The sequence below is a fragment of the Barbatula barbatula genome, assembly GCF_947034865.1.
Source record: "Barbatula barbatula genome assembly, chromosome: 18".
NCBI classification, from domain to species: Eukaryota; Metazoa; Chordata; class Actinopteri; order Cypriniformes; family Nemacheilidae; genus Barbatula; species Barbatula barbatula.
In genome coordinates this window covers 17,905,102-17,921,905 of record NC_136781.1, presented here as the reverse complement: position 1 = coordinate 17,921,905, position 16,804 = coordinate 17,905,102, and the positions used below count along the sequence as shown (strand labels likewise).

The 16,804-nt window shown below is 40.1% G+C and overlaps 1 protein-coding gene across 2 annotated transcripts; it reads left to right on the top strand.

The window, feature by feature from the left end:
- The first annotated feature begins 1,282 nt into the window (after positions 1 to 1,282).
- Positions 1,283 to 9,203, top strand: wfs1b (Wolfram syndrome 1b (wolframin)). Of its 2 annotated transcripts, XM_079479211.1 has the most exons (9): positions 1,300 to 1,487; positions 1,680 to 1,768; positions 2,256 to 2,462; positions 3,355 to 3,431; positions 3,707 to 3,851; positions 3,940 to 4,113; positions 4,325 to 4,402; positions 4,518 to 4,669; positions 5,804 to 9,197. In XM_079479211.1, the coding sequence occupies exons 3-9, from the start codon at positions 2,258 to 2,260 to the stop codon at positions 7,637 to 7,639; spliced, it is 2,667 nt and encodes an 888-aa protein (XP_079335337.1). In that variant the 5' UTR covers positions 1,300 to 1,487; positions 1,680 to 1,768; positions 2,256 to 2,257; the 3' UTR covers positions 7,640 to 9,197. The 2 variants fall into 2 exon arrangements, with proteins under 2 accessions (XP_079335336.1, XP_079335337.1); XM_079479210.1 differs by lacking the exon at positions 1,680 to 1,768 and having other exon boundaries at positions 1,283 to 1,487; positions 5,804 to 9,203.
- The last annotated feature ends 7,601 nt before the right edge of the window (positions 9,204 to 16,804 follow it).

Below are 16,804 nucleotides of genomic sequence, written 5' to 3'. Positions count from 1 at the left end.
CAGCAAGCTCTGTCTCCATGGTTACAACGCCTCATCAGCAGATAATCAGGCATTGCATACACTCACACACTGAGCTCAAACATTACATTTGTGCCCATTTCTGGCAGTTACTTGTTCAAGAGCGATTGAAGGAAATCCAATCAATAAACACTCAAAATGTGCCATTACTCCTTTCATGTATTTGATTAAAGATTTGACTCCATATTGGATCATTTGAAAAAATTGCCTTTATTTGTACAGTTCATTGAGCAAGAGGACAGGAAGCAAAGTGAGAGAGGGAAGGCGGTGGGATCGGTGAAGGATCATTAAAAGGGAATCAAACCCGGGTCACAGATACGAAATCGCACCACGTGTTGGAGAACTACCCACAAGGCTATCAGCTACAACTATAATTTGAAAAGTTTCATCTGTTTAAAAAAGATTATTAACACATTAACAATTAAGTGAATGTCAAATGTTTAAGTGAAAAAACATGTATATTTATTATACATTTTCTATTTCATAGAGAAAAAAAATAAATGGTCTTGCTGAATCTTTCGAATGATTACACTGAAGCGTGCTTCGTGGCCTCAGGTAGCGCTTGCAAAAATGCTCCTAAGATCTATTAATGGTACCTTACAAAGTTTTAGTGCTATTGATTGACAATACACTAAATGCCTACAATGTACTGAAATCTAAATTATTTGATGAAATGTCTAAAATCGATTATTTAGCAGTTTTCTTGTTTTGTTTTAATATTTACTTCTATCTATTAGTTCTGGTTGCATAACTTTATTTCAAACAGAGATTGCACAGATTTTTGCACTTGCATATTGTAGCAGACATCTAATGGTAAGAACAGACATCTATTTCCTGTGGTCTGGAATTTATTGTTTTTGTGAGAAATAATATCACATTTTATAAGTAATACACACTATTCCGATTCAACAAAATATATTCCTGAAGTGCTTTTTCACAATTTTCTAGAGCAGCTTTACGGAAAATAAAGTCTCTACTTTTGGCAGTAGAGATATAGAACAGTATAGAAATAAGGAAACGTGAAAATGATGATTAAAATATAAGGTAGGATACTAAGATATATTGTAGGCCTACACTACTAACCGTTAAAATAACAAACTTTTGGTTCATAGGGGTTTCCAGGGCTGATAATGTGCCAAAACAACATTAAATTACAGCTTACAAGGAAAACAAAACGAGACATTTACACATGAACCTATTTAGTGTACTCAATGTCTTTTATTTTGAAATGTAAAGAAGACTGCAACCGGAAGTTTGGAGTGACAATGTCAACAATCCTGTTCAGTCAGTGTGCCAGTGAGGGGCGGGCAGCACCAGGACGGGCCTCTCTCTGTCAGCGTTGTGCTCATCACTCAAAACATTACTTATTTTACAAATATCATGTATGGTGTCAAAACATGCTGGAGTATGACAGTATATGCTGAGAGCTTTATTAAACTCACCCCTGGTGAAGTGATGGATGAGTTCAGGTAGGAGAAACAATACAATGCGTTTACCAAGAGTTCGCTGTAGCCGTTCATTTTTGTATATTTGTATCTTTCAGCGCTCGGAGATGACTGTGTATTTATTAGTATTTGTCTGTTTCCTCGATGTTTGTGTTTGTCGCTGTTAACAACATTAGTGCTGGTGTTTAACTTTACTTTCTGTTCTGCTGGTCACAGGTGAAGGTGACACAAGAATGACAACTCAGCTTAAACTATGGCCCTGACTGGTGTAAAAATACAGTTCTGCTTAACAACAGATAACTAAAGTAATTTTTATTTGTAATACCGATTTCTTCAGTTCCATATTTTCCATAATCCTAGTTTCTAAAAATAACATTTCTATTTTAAATTACAAAAAATATAATAGTTAATAGTACAGCTGTTAAATCACATAAAATATAATGTCTCTAATAAACGTTCAGACTGTTTTGTCCCTTTTTCAGTGTTATAGTAACAACAACGTGCAGTTAAACTGAAAATATGTATACTGTCCATATGTATACTGTCCATTATACAATATTATATTAATCTTAAATATTTAGATTTTCTCCCTTTTTATGTTCACTTCATGAAGACAAATGTTTAAGTGCATAAAGAGAAATATAGTATGGCATATTATACTCAAATAAATAAAACCAGATATTAATTTTTTATTCCGTTATACAAGAATAGCAAAGCTAACCAAGAGAGTACATTTTTTTGCTGCACACATTTATTACAATATTTATGTCTTCCTTTTTATTCATTCCTTAGAAATGGAATGTGCCCTTGAATCTCCACTACTGTCCCAAGCATCTTCAGTCCCTGCCGCTATCTCTGCATCTACTACATCCCATGGCAACACCCCTTTGACAATGACTCCGCCCCCACACATTGCTTCTCAGACAGGTCGATCCCAGCTAAATGCGGCCAGCAATATTCACAGTGGCTTCCAAGGACAGTCATCTTTTCCTCTTCAGGGTAAATATACAATCTGTCAACTCACAGGCCAAATGCCAGTGCTGATCCATGACATTAACATATGACCACATAAGAGCCTCCTCATGAGGTTATAGCATGGCGCTAACAACGGCAAAGTCATGGGTTCGATCCCAGGGATTGCACATACTTAGTATGCAAATGTATGCAATGTAAGTCGCTTTGGATAAAAGCATCTGTCAAATGCATGAATGTAAAAAGATTTAACATCACATGACTGTCAGTGATTTCTTTACCCGGTCATGGAAAGTCAGATGTCACACAGACACCCAACCTGGTATTACCTACCTAATAATGACCTATTACCTACCAGTATCTGAACGATGAGTCATTGTTCAGAGTTAGGTCAGATCTCCCATTACACACACAGGATTCACTAGCAAATAATAAAACAACACAAATACATTTATATTATGTGTTTTAACATCTAGAACTTGTTAACATATTTAAGGATTCCTGAAGTTTTACTGGCAGCCCAATCCGATTTAAAAATCGAGAGCAGAAAAGTTAAAAACTTCTGTTTGTAGATTACAGTGTATACAGTATACAGTAGGGATTTTAATAATTTACTTGAAGTATTAAAACTTTGTTGCCTTTCGCTTTGGAAGAGTATAGGTGTGCTGTTACTTTGTGAAGTATGTAAGCAAGTTTACTGCTTCTAAAGATAGAAATGCCAGAAATTAAGAACACTGGATCTGAGGCAAATGCAGTGGTTTTAAAGATCTCATTTGAAAAACAAATCTGTGTGCAGACTCTGCAGTGTTAGCGTAACCTTAGTACACGCGAGCTTGCTTTGCCTCCTCGTGCATATTTGTAGTGATAAGACAATGTGTATGTGTGATTGTTTATCTGTTTGGTTATTTCATTTTGCCAGGAGAAACCCCAGAGGAGCTGAGCATTGATGAGCTTAAACAGAGGGCTAAAAATGGAGATGCCAAGGCACAGACGGAGGTTTGAATGCCACATATTTGCCTAGAATTTGGTAGTCTTATTTAATTAACACTGCATATAGGAATTTATTGTGTGTCTGATATTTGACCTGTGTTTTGAATTCCATAACCTTTTATGTTTTACTTATAGTCATTTTTTCTTGTACAGCTGCTTTGTAACAATGAAAATTGTAAAAAGCGCTATATAAATAAAGCTGACTTGACTTGACTTGACATACACAAAAATTGTAAGTCTATCTTTATTAATAAAGATATTAACACTTTATTTTTGCTCAGATTGGTAAGTATTACCTGAGACTAGCGGAACAAGAAGATGAGGAGATAAACGGTGTTACGGCAGTAACATGGCTGCTTCAGGCAGCCAAAAATGGCCGTAGAGATGCAGTGAAACATCTGCAGCGGTGCCTGCATGAGAAGAGGGGTATTTCAAATCCCTTTATTATGAACATTATACCATACCTTTCTTCATACTTTTATAAACACTAACAGATTGTGTTTGTGTGTAACAGGCATCACAGCTGAAAACAGAGAAGAAGTTCGCTCCCTGGCATCCGAGTCTCGCTTTGAGCGCAGTGTCAGGAAAGCAGCTCTGCTCATGTACTGGAAACTTAATCCAGAGAGAAAGAGAAAGATAACTCCCTCTGAACTTCTAGACAACATGAGCCAACTCAACGATGAGACTGGTAAAACAGGAGTTTATTGTTATTATAAACCAGGTTATGTTAGGACTAGTTCAATGATATCTGGCAGAAATAATAATGTTTTTTGTGTGTCATTCCATACAAAAATAATTTACATCACCTTAAAGTAGGTTATTGACCTACTTCTGCATTGTGCCATTTTTTACAAATCTCCAGAATATATTTCATATTCAAATGTGTCTTTCTCCTCTAGATGGCGCTTCAAGCAACCCTCTCTCCAGCCCATTGCAAAAACAAAGAAAGGTTTTGGAGAGTCTGGTCTCAAAAGACGGTCAGTGCATAAGAAGCAGATGTCGGTTCTTTCTTTCAGACTTTAATATTTATTTAGTATATATGCACTAATGTGAGTATAAAAATCTAAATCTATTTGTTTTGTGCTTTGACAGGGGTTGATTATGTGGGTGTAGAAGAGTTTGTTGAGAACACTAAGCAATATGCTCAGGGAATCTCACCAACACCTGTCATGGAAGGGGTGGCAGGTGATGATGACGATGAAGAGCCAATAAAAAACCCAAATGAACTGCCTTTGCATCAAAAGGTATTAATATCAAAGGATAAATCAGTTAAAAGTTTCTATAAAGTCATAAAGAATCAGCCCATTCTACTTATTCTTTAAAACCTAAAGAGATACTTCAGGCCTGAATCAAAATTTTCCCATGTTTTACTCACCCTCAAGGCATCCTAAGTGTGTGTGACTTTCTTCTTGAAGAATAATGCAGTCGGAGTTATAATAGAACATATCCTTTTACTTCCAAGCGGTAGAATGGGAGTGAATGGGTGGTAATTTTTTGAAGCTCCAAATAGTGCGTCTATCGATCAAAGAGCGTCTCGACACGGCTCTGTGGTCTTAACAAATGTCTTCTGAGGTGAATCGATTGGTTTGTTCAAGAGAAATATCCATATTGAAAACGCTATTAACGAACGCTGGCGAACAAGAGGCTTGTTTAATTTGAATCAAAGGTGTCCCCCGAACTGTTTCCTTTCCTTAATGTTTCAAAATTTCTAATTTTGAACGAAATAATGGAAACAATATTTTTCTTGCTATGGTAGTCAATAGTGTCCCCTAAAATGTCGGTTGAAAACATTTCTCAAAATAACTTTCTTTGTGTTTATCAGAACAAAAACATTTATACAGTTTTGGAACTTGAGTGAACGATGACAGAATAAAAAAATTTGGGTGGAGTATCCCTTTACGAACGCAGTGAAATTCTATTTTTCGCGAATGCAATCCTTCATTCAATCTGGGCTGAGCATCAGAACTGACAGAGATCTTGGACCCGATTTTTCTTCTTAGATTTTAAATCGTCAAAAGTTGCTGTAGTGTGAGGTGAAACTACACTTCATTGTCCTGTATTAGGTGAAAAAACTGCAACAGTTAGTAATGAAAAGTCACGTAGCCTAACTGATGGTTTTAATGTGTATTTACCTTGAATGGATGGTCATCTTAAAGCAAGATTTTTCACTTAGTTAACATTGCATTATGGGATTGCCTATGTTGCTTAAACAACTTTAAGAAAGAATGATTATCAGCAGCTTGCAATTTGAGACAGCTTTAAGTCTGATTGCATACCAATAATGTTTTCTATTGACAAAGAAAACATTACTTAGCTTTGAACCAGCTTGTGACATTAATGATTTCTGGCTATCCAAATAATTTTCTCCACATTTGCAGGTGTTGAAGTTTCCCCTTCATGCAGTGCTGGAGGTGAAAGAGGTCTTGATTGACTGGGCGTCGCGTGCGGGCATGCAATGGATTAGCGCCCTCATCCCCACTCATCACGTCAACACCCTGATTTTTTTCTTCATCATCTCCAACCTCACCCTGGAGTTCTTTGTTCTTGTCATACCTCTCATCATATTCTACCTCTCTTTTGTCTCAATGGTAATCTGTACACTCAGAGTCTTTCAGAACAGCAAGGCATGGGAGAACTTCCGAGCATTAACTGCTATGTTGGCTCATTTCGAGCCAGGTATAGACCTCGAGCAGGCAGAATCCAACTTTACATGGAACCACTTGGAGCCTTATCTCTACTTCCTCCTCTCTACGCTATTCCTCATCGTGTCATTTCCTTTAGCGGATAAGTCCTGGCTGCCATGTTCTGAACTGGCCACAGTTGCAGTCTTCTTTACTGTAAGCAGCTACTTAAGTCTAAGACCAGCAGCACAGCAGCATGCCAAACTTGCTTTGCTGTCCCAGGTTGCATCCGCCCTTTGCACCTTCATCAGTCTTCTGGTGGGAGGCTGGGTGGGCCGTATCGTTGGTGGTGCTTGGTTAACCATCCGCCTGGGTGACTTCTTGGTACTGCACTTGGGAGTGCCTTGCATTTTGTATCTCTACCTCCTGTATCTCTGTACCAATATGGCCACAGCAGGTGGAACTCGTGGCTCCTACTGTGTGCTGCTGCCCTACCTAGTGTGCTTCATCTGGTGCGAGCTGTCCGTTACACTATTGCAAGAGTCCACAGCTTTGGGACTGATGCGCACAGCTGTGGGATACCTCCTTTTCTTTTTTGCCTTGCCAGTGCTGTCACTGGGTCTAGCAGCAGTACTGCTAGTGCAGCTTGTGCAATGGTTTCTCGCCCTGGAACTGACAAAAATGGTCGTAACTGTGTGCGTTTGTGTGCTGCCTGTCCTGCTGCGATGGTGGACCCGCTTTAGCGTGTCGCCTATGGCAGTGTTGCGCTCATTACGCCGTAGCAGCGTAGTCAAGTTGATCCTTGTGTGGATCTCAGCTCTGGTGCTCTTTAGCTGGTTCTACGTGTACCGTTCAGAGGGAATGAAGGTTTACAACTCCACTCTGACATGGCAGCAGTATAGTGACATGTGCGGCCCACGTGCATGGAAAGAGCGCAACATGGCTCACGCCCAGATCCTTTGCAGCCACTTGGAGGGCCACCGCGTTACTTGGGAAGGACGGTTTAAGTACATTCGGGTCACTGAGATTGAGAACGGCGCGCAGGCTGTCATCAACCTCCTGCCGGTATTTATAGCGGATTGGGTCCGATGTCTTTATGGGGAGGAGTACCCTGCCTGCGACACAACTGAGTTGGGGCCCGCTAAACCACTATGTCAGCTTAAGAGCCTTGCAAAGCACAAGTGCCATGTCAAACGTTTCGACCACTACAAGTTTGAAGTGACTTTGGGGATGCCGCAAGAGAAAAAGGGACGCAACGATATTGAAGATGCAACCAAAGACATTGTGCTTAAGGCTAGTCACGAATTTCGACATGTTTTACTAGCGCTCAGTTCAGGCAGCGTTGTGGAGTTCAGCACGGTACTCGAAGGCAGACTGGGCAGCAAATGGCCAGTGTTTGAGCTCAAAGCGCTGCATTGCAAGACCTGCGCTTCGCCGCTCATACCAATACAACGGCAGGTCAAGATAGAGCCGGACTGGACGGTTAACGCTATAAAGGCCATTGCATTCGCCTTCAATTTCCTGTTCCACCCCCTGCTCTCGATTGAGGTGGAGGGAGCTTCTACAGAAGCTTCTACAGAGGTGTCTTTATGAAACTGGAGGACTTTGGAATACACTGCAGTATTAAACAGGAATGCTTACTTCTGTTTGATGAAAGCAGCATCAGAGGCCAAAGAAGCTGTCATGACAATGAACAAATAGAGAATAATCTGCTGCAGGAACCAGACAAACAGATAACACTACGATCCCAGAACTGTTTTCACAAAACTGATTTCACAGTTAAGAATTTCATGTTAAAAATAGGGAAATGCATAATTTATGACTGACTTTAAATATAGTGAATAGGTTTCATATACTTTATTTTCACTGTCTTTTATTAATAAGAGTTTTGATGACGTGTGCGTGTGTGCACATATTTGATTTGTGCCTTAGATGTTTTTTAGGGTAAAAATAGGTATTTAGGGTACATTTGCCATTTAAGTTATCTAGCACAATTCTGAATCTGATAATAATGTGTGGTTCAGGTTTTTCTAAAAACTGATAGAGAACTGCCATTAATATCTGGTCTATCTGGCTACTGATGAGACATATCTTTAATGGGCTGTGACTACACCGAAAGCATTGCACAATATTAAAGCATTCTATGTTGTGATTGAATTTGTGTGAACTTGTGTTAAAGCTGCTCTATATTATGGGATGTACCCTCAGCAAATTAAATAATTGTCAATAATTAAGTCTGTTACTCCTGAAATTGCAATTTTACACACAGTTACCTCTTGCTCCAATTCCTGCGTTTTCAAAACATTACAGACATTTTCAGTTTTCTGTCTGTTATTTACACACATACAGTAGATTGATCGGCGACAAAATCGCCCCACAACCACCACATGCAGGAAACCAATATTTTCAACAGATAAATAAAGGATTTTAACGTTTGGTGGTTGCTCATGCTTTGGGGTTCAAACTAATTAAAATAACGATAAACGATTGTATGCATTGACTGGATGTAACATTGAGTACACCATTAAATGTCAGGAATATATTGGTATCAAGTAAATGTTAGAGGTCATGGGCCAATTTGTGATTGCATTCAAATGATTAATTCCACTTTGCGGATCATAAAACAGGAAATATTACCGACTTGTGGGCCCAAGCAATATGTAGTGCAAGAATACTGTCGAGAATGAGATGTGAGTATGTGTAGATTTTGTAGTGGGCTCTATAGCTACCACAAAGTAAAAACAATTAGCAAAAATGCCTTAGCAACACGTACTGTTTTGGTGGCAGGTGTTGCACAGACAAGAAATACATTTAGAATTTCATTAAATTGCAAAGGTGTACTGTAAATATGTTACCTGTCTACAAATTAAATTGTCTACCATTAGATGGCAGTGTAAGTGTAAATTTATTTAGTGTGATTTTAGCAAAACAAACTATTCGGACAGTAGGTTTTAGGTTAAAGTGTATCAGTTTGTCAATTCGTTTTGATAGGGTTTGTGTAATGGACAGCTTTTAGGCTGGGACTGTTTTTCATTTGATCTTAATTTATTTAATTTAATTTTGTTTTATTTATTTATTCATTCGTTTGTGACAGGAACCCGAGCAGTACTAGTGATTTTACTTTTGCTGGATACAATAAAGTGTTCAACCATTCTGTAACAGAGTGTGGCACTATTTTAAACAGTTAGTCTTTCATTTTAATATACTGTACTGTCATTTCTGACTGCCAGGTCCTAGAACAGTTATAGCTTGTCATTGTAGGATAATATGAGCTGTATTTGGAGACCACATTGTTTATGGAGAGGGTTTATTTTACCCAACACCACTTGAAACACATCAGCATCAGATTTTCTTCAAAAATGAAAAATATCTACGTTGATGAATGTAGTTATATATATAATGTGTTTCTCTAGACTAGTGAATGTCAGATGTCAAATATTTCAGATTTAATGGCTAAAGCAGTGATTCAGGATGTTGTCCAAGCTGCTGTATGTTTAAAGTCTGCAGATTTTACAAACCAAATGATAAGAAGTCTTAGGGTTTAAGAAAACTAAAGTCTCACTTTTGAATAATCGGTTTTAAAATACCTGTAAGTAGAATAATTAAGACTGGAATTTGAATAAAAATATAGAAATCTAAAATAATGTGTGGAAACGTATGGTTGTATTATTAAATGACATTTCAGATAGAGTAAACTCGAATCTTGAGTTTGTCAGTCAAAGATGTGCTTAAAGTCAGATTATTAACAGACTTCCTTTTTCCAAATATAAGAGTTACAGTGGCCGGGAGTCCTGTGGCTTACTTTAGTTGAAGCCAAAGAAATATGATAAGTTTCTGAGTTAAGCAAAAACGCATTGACAGCTAGAAAACTAAACAAACCAATGGCACCAGCTCAAGCAAAGGATTACAATCTCCAGCCACAAATATGTCTCACTCCTGCTGAGCTGCTATATTTTTTATCAATATTTAATGATGATATTCTTTACTGGTATAACCCAATATACAGAGAAGTGGTCTGAATGGAAAATATGATAGCAGAAAATGAACTGATTTTGTTTTCTTTACCCTGGAAAACCAATGACCCATTTAAACATCTGAGATCTATTAGTCGGTTTGGAAAAAACATTTTCAGTTGTTAAAAAATAATTACAGCTACTGTTGTTTATCAGCAACAGATCTGCATTTCTACAACATAAAAAAAAACTAACACAAAGCATAAGACTCAAAATACCATTTTGTACAGCCAGACATATTTTGAACAGAAGGCTGTTGGCTCTGCAAACACACATGTAATTGTTTTTCCTCACTTTATGTGAGCTCATTTTGAATGACTCTTTCCTGACCCATGTTTCCTGTTAAAGTGGTCCAACTATGGATAAAACAAGTTTTGGTGAATGATTTCTATATTATTTATTTTAAATGGATAAGTTTGTCTCTCGGCACTTGTGAAAGTTGGTTTTGTGTTCTTGCAATAAGTGCCTCCTGAACTCTCTTGAACCAGTTTAACTTCAAAATCAGCCCATGCCGTCTCCACCACGTGTTTGTAAGATCACATGTGAGACAGAAGTGACCCTGTCTGTTTTCTGCTAAAATCAGGGCTTTCTTGAACTAGACAGATACAAGATTTGACACGATTTGGAGTGATAGGGTGCTTTTTTGAAAGCATTGATACGTGAGACCCGATTTAGCACAGAATTAATTTAGCTATTGTTCAACCAAAGCAAAACTGTTGCTTTAATCATATAATTCTACTTCAACAAATTTCAGTTTTTCGAGTCACAGATTATTTTTTTGTATATGTTGGAGATTGCCCTTACCCATTTTGAATCATGGAACGGTCTAATTTACTGTCTTTGTCTCCTTAATGCTTAAATGTTGTTTTATGTCATTTTTCATGACAATAATGACAAGAAATATTATCACACCTATAACGGTTTCAGCAGCAAACTTCCGTGGCCCAAACTTCCGGTAGACCTCCACAAAGAATCAATAACTGTTGAGTAACTTTAATGTTGTTTATTACAATGAATACCAAATCAAATAATAGTATAAATTAATATGATTCAAAATGGAATAAATTATATTATAACCAAACACAGACCAGAAATTAACTGCAGGTCAGGCATCTGCATACAACGAAACCAATAAGTGCCACTGGCGAGTGTTTTTATACTTCAGGATGTTTAGTATATTCAATTTTATTTAAAAATCTCTCCTGTGGGCCATATCAACCAATTTATACTAGGTCTGATTTTAGAGTTGATTTGGTAAACAGAATGGTTGTCAGAATCCAAATACTGTTAGAATTCGAGATACCTGTAGTGAAGCAGCCTAGTGGATGTAATGGAACAGATTTCACATTTCAAAATATTATGTATCTATGGGTTATCATAGACACTGCGTCAGGAACAAAAAGGAGCAAAACAAAAGCAAAAGAGACCATGCACCCTTGGAGTAATATGTGTCATTCATTGGTAATCCTTTCGAAAACAAAGGCTGTTCTAAAAACAATGGCATGATGTCAAAACATTACTAAGGAAAAAACACATCTTTATCGTTCCATGAATTACATGAACATCTGGAATGCACAACTGTTTAAAGCGTAAGTGCCTGTTAAACAGTTTATTTGTCATAAATACGTATTTATAGATCTTGGCAACATCTTGACTTGTTTTTCTGAACTGACATGACTCGTGACTGAAGGCCTGTCGCTCTACGTAACTTTTAGTGTTGGATTTAATTTCTCATGACATGTGGCAGTATTAAGGCTTGGCTAAAACACAACTGAACTTATGAGCTTCTTGAAATTCAATGGGGAATTTTGAAGATGATACCAACCTCACAAATGCCAGATGACTGACAGTTTTCATCATTGAGAGATGAGGTGAATTTATTTGGATTACAGCATATTTTAACCATATTTACCATCTTCAAGTTGCTGTGACAGAGGTCCAGCTGGAATTAAATATTTGGCAAAAAAGAGTTTGGCCAGCTGCCTTTCCATATGCCTACAGTCAAAGTTGTGGTCAAAATCACATATTTTAACTTGTCCAATATTCAGGTTTGAAGTGACATGGCCTCAAGGAATATCAAGTATAGTCTGTGTGTTACAATACTCAAATTCAACACAGAGGTAATCCAGGCATAACCCAATATAATTAGATAACAGTAAATTCACATTATGTAGCCAAGCATTTAATGATGTCCCAGGACAGGGTTTTATTCTTTCACACTGTAACTGTGCATGAGTGTATGACTGGATTTTGGTTACAATTTTGACATATACGGAAATCAGGGCCTCTATGCAAGTAACCAAATTATAAACAATTAATTTGTTTGGGAATTTTAACAAAATTAAAGACAGGAAAGAAAGATGAAAAACGAAAAACATTGGTTCCTACCAAAACAAACAAGGAACTTCATTAAATGGGTTAGTTGGAAAGATAGACTTTAGGAACCCTCAGGCATTGTTCCGACTTTGCAGTCATAGTAAATTGTTATGCGATTCTATATCCACGGAGGGTCTGTAAAATCCACAGATGGTAAATGTAACTTTTGGTTATACATTTTTGGCCAAACTGTTGTTTTCTTATTCAACTCATATTAATGTCCTTTAAATGATTTCATGGCAACATGCCTAACATCAGAGAACCTGTCATGAATCTGCCTTCATGTCATGTCTATTCTTGGTCTTGAGGCAGATTCATGACAAAGCCTTGTGTTTTATGTGAGAGAGAGATGTTGGCTATCGGCTTTCTATGCTCTCTCTCTGGTCCGTGTCTTTGTTCCCGCCATCTCGTTTCCTCGTTAACCTTCCCTGAGTGTGTCATTACCCGCACCTGACCCTTGTCAATTATCCTCTGTTTGTTTCCCCTATAAAACATCCTCGTGTTCATTGTCCTGTGCTCGTTCATTGTATACTGTACCCTATAGTTTGTACCTTGTGCGTATATGCTGTGTCTAGTTAATGCCAAATATCTTGTTCTTGTTCATTGTAGTTTGGTGAGTCAGTCTAGTCTTGTCCTTAGTGTTTTATTTTCCTAGGTTAGTTAGTCCGTGTCCTGTTTGTAATTATTAGTTATCTTGTCTTGTTTTACCCCCTTGTGGGTTTTTATTTTTAGTTATTAATAAATCTTTGTTAACCCCATCATCCCCGTGTTTTGCTGCCTGCAATTGGGTTCTCCTTCCACAACTCCTGACAGAATGAACGAGCCACAACAGAACCCAGCAGGCAAGATGGAGGCAAGGCGAGCGACCCAGGCTCATCGCCTACTCCGTCTACGCCAGGGCCACTCAGATGTGTTGGAGTTTGCGGACCGCTTTTTTGAGGTGGCAGGGGAGATGGTCCACAGTGAGCAGGAACAGATGGTCCTGTTCAATGGCGGCCTCAACCAACCTCTAGCGGGGTGGGAGATGCGAATGCTGAGACCGCTGGGCTTCACTGACCTTATCAGGTATGCCATGAACCGGCCGGAGCCCAGGGTCTCAGTCCAGCCCAGTTTTCCCCCCCCGCTGGCCGCCATCCCCGAGGGCCGTACCCTGCGACTCGGGGCTGTGGGCCTCTCCTCACCCTCTGCACCCTTCGACTCTTCCAGCACGGAGCTAGTCATGCTCCCCACCGCTTCTCCGCAACCGGCTACACCCACCGTGAGCCGGTCGAAGAAGAAGAAGCCGAGGAGGGGTGTAATCTCCAGCCCGAACTTCCAGCCGGAGGAGAACACCGGGACTCAGCCCAAATATTTTTTGGGGGGGCGTCATACGAGCAGGAGGGCCCCGTCCAGCGGGCCTCCTGATGTCCCGTCAAGTCCGGTGGTCCCGTCAAGTCCGGTGGTCCCGTCAAGTCCGGTGGTCCCGTCAAGTCCGGTGGTCCCGTCAAGTCCGGTGGTCCCGTCAAGTCCGGTGGTCCCAAGTCCGGTGGTCCCAAGTCCGGTGGTCCCAAGTCCGGTGGTCCCAAGTCCGGTGGTCCCAAGTCCGGTGGTCCCAAGTCCGGTGGTCCCAAGTCCGGTGGTCCCAAGTCCGGTGGTCCCAAGTCCACCCACCCCAGTTTCAAGTCCTGCCCAGCCGGCCTTCCAGCCGGCGTCAAGTCCTGCCCAGCCGGCCTTCCAGCCGGCGTCAAGTCCTGCCAAGCCGGCCTTCCAGCCGGCGTCAAGTCCTGCCCTGCCGGCCTTCCAGCCGGCGCCAAGTCCTGCACCAAGTCCTGCCCTGCCGGCCTTCCAGCCGGTGGCTCAGCCGGCCTTCCAGCCGGTCTTCCAGCCGGTGGCTCATCCGGCCTTCCAGCCGGCGCCAAGTCCTGCACCAAGTCCTGCCCTGCCGGCCTTCCAGCCGGTGGCTCAGCCGGCCTTCCAGCCGGTCTTCCAGCCGGTGGCTCATCCGGCCTTCCAGCCGGCCTTCCAGCATGTGGCTCAGCCGGCCTTCCAGCCGGTACCCAGTCCGGCACTTATGCCGGGAACAAGAACAGTTCTTCCGAGGACTTCTTCCATCAAGTCCCCGGGGACTCCACGCTCTCGAGCGCCCCCGGGAACTAGGACTGTTCCCCCTTGTCCCACTGGACTTCCCCCCATGAACTTTGTTGTTCCCCCTCCCCCCCTCCCTTGTTTGTTATTTTTATTATTTCATCCCAACCCTTTTGTAATGTATTCGTGTCTGCCCTTGATCTTGTTTAGTATGTTTTGCCTTGTCTTGTGTTCCCAGTCTGCCTTGTCTTGTTAGTCTACCCCTTGATGAACACCTGGAGGTGTTCATTAAAGGGGGGGCTTCTGTCATGAATCTGCCTTCATGTCATGTCTATTCTTGGTCTTGAGGCAGATTCATGACAAAGCCTTGTGTTTTATGTGAGAGAGAGATGTTGGCTATCGGCTTTCTATGCTCTCTCTCTGGTCCGTGTCTTTGTTCCCGCCATCTCGTTTCCTCGTTAACCTTCCCTGAGTGTGTCATTACCCGCACCTGACCCTTGTCAATTATCCTCTGTTTGTTTCCCCTATAAAACATCCTCGTGTTCATTGTCCTGTGCTCGTTCATTGTATACTGTACCCTATAGTTTGTACCTTGTGCGTATATGCTGTGTCTAGTTAATGCCAAATATCTTGTTCTTGTTCATTGTAGTTTGGTGAGTCAGTCTAGTCTTGTCCTTAGTGTTTTATTTTCCTAGGTTAGTTAGTCCGTGTCCTGTTTGTAATTATTAGTTATCTTGTCTTGTTTTACCCCCTTGTGGGTTTTTATTTTTAGTTATTAATAAATCTTTGTTAACCCCATCATCCCCGTGTTTTGCTGCCTGCAATTGGGTTCTCCTTCCACAACTCCTGACAGAACCCTACAAAATATATTTTTTAAATGATGTGAAATAGAAAGTTCAAAGCTACAGTACAGTATCTCTCCAGAAGTTTGAGTACATAAGAACGGTTAAGTGATAATGAAATAACTTCTATCCAAAATGACACAGTGCATTCATATTAAACATTTTACAACATGGACCGCGGAACGCATCTGAACAAGGGGGGGCCATAATTTCAAGTCACGCGGAGGGGTTGGGGGCGCATATGCATTGAAACAGACAATATTACTGATATATTAAATAACGTTGCGGAGCACTTTATTTTATTCCGAGCTATTAAGAGCTCGTCGGAGTCCGTGGTGGAGATGGACGCTCAGGGTCTGTTGTTGAGGCCACAAGCTGGAGTAGTTTTCTCATTTTGTTTTGCCAGTTTATTTTTAAAAAATCTGACATGACTTCTGTCTCTTCATTGTCGCAGCCTGTTAATGCCGCCAGCAGTTAAACAGGTGCCCGCCGTTGTGGTGACTAGTATTGTCTGGCTCGTAAAAACACAGATACAACTTAGGCTTTTATTCATATAAGATAGTTTGTACAAAAATTGTCCGGGCTGTGGCCCCCCCGGCCCCCCCCCAGTTCCGCGGTCTATGTTTTAAAATAATGTTTTTTTATACTTAAATAGGCATTTTGAAACAGAACAATGGCATAGATGTATTGATGTAAGATTTTTCAGTGGAAGCTTTTTTTTTCAGGTTAGATAGCTCCAACATGTATTTTAGTCTAGTCTTTAACCATGTTCAGGAAACCACATCTATGTGTTTAAGAGACACCAAACCTATCAAGATCTCATCAGTCCTCATATCGGTGCACTGGTATTGCCCGTATCAAGGTGGGGCTAATATATTTTCACAAACATCTCAGATATATGAGTTACAATCAAACCAATTTTTCCTCAAAATGCTCCCGTAGTCAGAAACGGTTTGTTTCCGCAGGATTTTGTAATAGTTATACTAAACCTGTCTGTTTCACTTTCTTTAGGACTCTGGCATATTACTGTTGAAGGTAAATAAGATAAAAATCTTGTTTTTGATAAGTTGATTATAATGTTATGTAATAAAGGTTATGGCTACAATAACCAAAAACTATTCTGATAACAAAACATTGCCATTGGGACATGTCAAGATGTTCCAGAAGGGAGTAGACCTTCATAATCCACCTGAATATTATTTTCAGGCCTGTGTATTTTGGAGTATGACAGAATACAAATCTTTCCCTATGAATAATATATTGTCCCACCCTACATAAATAAAATGGGCTGTGAACACTGTTCCGTGTTGATTTATGAGGTTTGCTGTTACCTGTTCAGGTTTTCGCTGGCAACTCAGAATGTCCTGTGACTATTTCCACATACTGAACCAAAAGCTGCTACATAACACGGTTCACCTCCACTAGTCGTTTGAGCGCCTCTAAGTAGTCATGTTAACATGAAT

Coding starts and splice junctions, on each gene's coding strand:
- wfs1b (XM_079479210.1), top strand. Junction 2,463..3,354: donor GTCATCTTTTCCTCTTCAGG/GTAAATATACAA, acceptor TCATTTTGCCAG/GAGAAACCCCAGAGGAGCTG. Junction 4,670..5,803: donor AACTGCCTTTGCATCAAAAG/GTATTAATATCA, acceptor CCACATTTGCAG/GTGTTGAAGTTTCCCCTTCA.